This window comes from Lucilia cuprina, chromosome 5 (genome assembly GCF_022045245.1).
Source record: "Lucilia cuprina isolate Lc7/37 chromosome 5, ASM2204524v1, whole genome shotgun sequence".
In the NCBI taxonomy this organism is placed as follows: domain Eukaryota; kingdom Metazoa; phylum Arthropoda; class Insecta; order Diptera; family Calliphoridae; genus Lucilia; species Lucilia cuprina.
The window spans coordinates 66,611,284-66,614,403 of record NC_060953.1 but is presented as its reverse complement, the minus strand read 5'-3'; the positions used below and the strand labels follow the sequence as shown (position 1 = coordinate 66,614,403).

Genomic DNA, 3,120 nt, shown 5'->3' with positions numbered 1-3,120 from the left:
TAGAACTGAACTAGAACTGAACTAGAACTGAACTAGAACTGAACTAGAACTGAACTAGAACTGAACTAGAACTAAACTAGAATTGAACTAGAACTGAACTAGAACTGAGCTAGAACTGAACTAGAACTGAACTAGAACTAAAGTGGAGCTAATTTAAAAATTTACTAAATTTGAACTAGACGTGAAGTAGAACTAAACTGGAATATTTATTTTAAAAAGTATACTTGTTTAAACTTAACTTCTAGAACATGATGGACTAAATGAATGAACGAATGAAATGTAAGAAATGTGAAACCTAACGAAGTTTAACCATTTAACGATTATTTACATAATATTTTTTTCAGTTTAAATTATTACTTTTAAATTATTTAATGTGTATGTACAATATTTTTCAATATTATGTAAGTATGTATTTATGTTATACCGAAAACTGAAACGTTTAATGGCAAATCATCTTCTTGAGATATTGACCGATTTTTTTTATTATTTATTTTTTTTTCGGATTTGCACTTCTGAACCTTGTTTGGGACGGCAAAAGCAAAGCAAACGTGGAAATTGTAATACACAAAGATTTCAAGAACAAGAGCTAAACATAGATAAATAGATTAATACATTTAGTAATAGTTTACACTGGAAGAAAAAAGCTGTTGAAGTTTAGCTTAGACGAAACGAAAGACATGAGACACAATTGAATACAACAATTTGTATAATATGGTAGAATGTCAGCACAGAACTTTGTTGTCGTTAAGATGTTGTTGATAGTGATCTTTTATGTAAATTTATGAAGATTTTTATTATTATGATGAAATAAAGTATTCCAGGTTGGCTTTGCTTAACCGTTTGGGGAATACTTACACAACATTCACGAAATTGTTTGGCATCAATGGGTGATGTAAAATTGAGACCCCAAGTGTCATTGGTCATAGGATCCTTCCAGTAAACAAAACATTCTGAAGCCTGGCCAATGCGAGTACCTGAAGAAAAACAAAAATATTTAATAATATTTAGAGGCTTCGGTTGATATAAGAGCATTACAAACCTGGTTGTACAAGTCGCACATCGAGTATCTTATCCACTTGACTGTTGTAGGCCGTTATGTGGAATACACATTCGGGCGAATCTTGTATGCATGATATATTGACAGGAACCAAATCTTCTGAAACTTGTTGCCATTTAACTGTTCCAGCTCCACTAGCTGAAACATGAAATACCTCCGCCCATAACCTGAACGAACTGTGGTGTATTAGACCCAGATATTTTGTTTTGGCAAATTACAAAAACACATGCACAGTAGTTTATACAAACACACACGCATATTGATATGTTAGAGACACACACACAAACACATATATGAATACATAAGAAGGAAGTAAATAAAATTTGAAATTGTTTAATTGATTAATCAATTCGATTTTGGTTGGATTTGGATTTTTTTTGTAGACACAAACAGGACATAATTCAATTGTTGTTTTGTTCGGTTGAAGTCATTGGTGTTGTTGGGTTGTTTCAAAAATTTTGATGATACGTTTTGCATTTGGTTCGTTTTTTTCATTATTCAATAGATCGCCAATTTTTCAATTATTTATGTGAAGGTAGTGGTGGTGGTGTTGGTTGTAGTGTGTGTGTTTTTTTTTTCAATTGTTGTAGTCATATGTCAAATTATTAAAAAGACATTTAATTGTTTGTCAATTTATAGCAGGAAGATCAAAAGTTGTTGCAGAAAGTTGTGGCAGAAGGACAACAGTTGAAATTTTTTGTTGTTTTTGGTGATAGTAGTAGTAAATAGTAGCAGTAGTAGTAAAAGTTTTTTGGTAGTTTAAATTTTAGTGAAGGACAACAGGGTTGCAAAACATTTTAAGTTTTTTTTTGGATTTTGTATAGAAAAGAAAACAAATTTTTTTACTTGTTAAAACATAAATTTGAATATATAACGAAAAAATATATAAATTTGAAACAAAATAGAAGTTTATGTACAGTTAATATGTTTTAACATAGAATTATTGATTAAATATTTTAAAACAATAATACTAAATATTTTTATAAAGACAAGTTTTTAAATAATTTATCATTATCAAAGAATTTTTAACAATTACACGTGTTTTCCTTTCAAAGCTAGCATTTATGTTAGAAAATAAAATCATTATCTTTGAATAAGGTTCTTAGTGCAGGTCAATAAAAAGCCGTAATAAATTTAGTATATACACTGAAAATAATCCATGCCTAATATACACGAAAAATGTTGTACATTGTACGAAATGCTTCGTGGTTTCGCACCACGAAATTCTTTCGTAATATATACGAAATTGTACGAAATATTTTAGTAAAATGCAAAATAATTTTATATAATTAAAAAAAAAATTGTTCATTTTACGATTTTTTTAAAAACAAATATTTTAGTTCTTTTAAAACAATTATTGTAAATTTAGGAAAAGATTGCGAATTACAAAAAAAAAAATTTTATGTTTTTTATGTTTAAAAAAAAAACATAAAAATTAGCTGCCTAATTTCCTGTAAATTTAAAATTACGTTTAATTTAACTCCCTTAAAATAACGAAAATAACAAAAAAAATCGTAACATAATAATTTTTTTGTAAAATCAAAAATAATTCTTGTATATTACTAAATAATCTTGTTACGAAAAAAATTCGTTACTGCCTTAAAGAAACTATTTTTGTATAAGAAAACAAAGTCTTAATTTATACGAAAAAATATATTACGCCAGGTTTCCGTACTTTCGTAAAATTAGAAAAAGGGTTGATTAAAAATATTTCGTATTACACACGAAATTTTCTCATATATTACGAAAAAAGTAGTTACGAAATTTTTTTTCGTAAAGTTAAGCATGGATTATTTTCAGTGTATGAACAAATTTACTATAATTTAAAATTCTGTGTGACCATGACCGTATTTATGGTAGCTTTAACTGTCAGAAAAATTAAGTTTTTTAATAGCAAAACTTGTAGTTAGTAGAGAAAGAGCTGAACTAGGACTAGGACTGAATTTAAAGTGAACTAGAACTGAACTATAACTGAACTAGAACTGAACTAGAACTGAACTAGAACTGAACTAGAACTGAACTAGAACTGAACTAGAACTGAACTAGAACTGAACTAGAACTGA

General features: G+C 27.9%; 1 protein-coding gene across 1 annotated transcript; it reads right to left on the bottom strand.

Annotated features, from left to right (window-relative positions):
* Positions 1 to 448: 448 nt before the first annotated feature.
* On the bottom strand, positions 449 to 1,271 carry LOC124420289 (the record flags this gene model as incomplete). Its single annotated transcript, XM_046952591.1, has 2 exons — positions 449 to 974; positions 1,040 to 1,271. Coding segments are annotated over 2 exons (462 nt in total), but the record flags the coding sequence as incomplete, so codon positions are not given.
* Between the last annotated feature and the right edge of the window lie 1,849 nt (positions 1,272 to 3,120).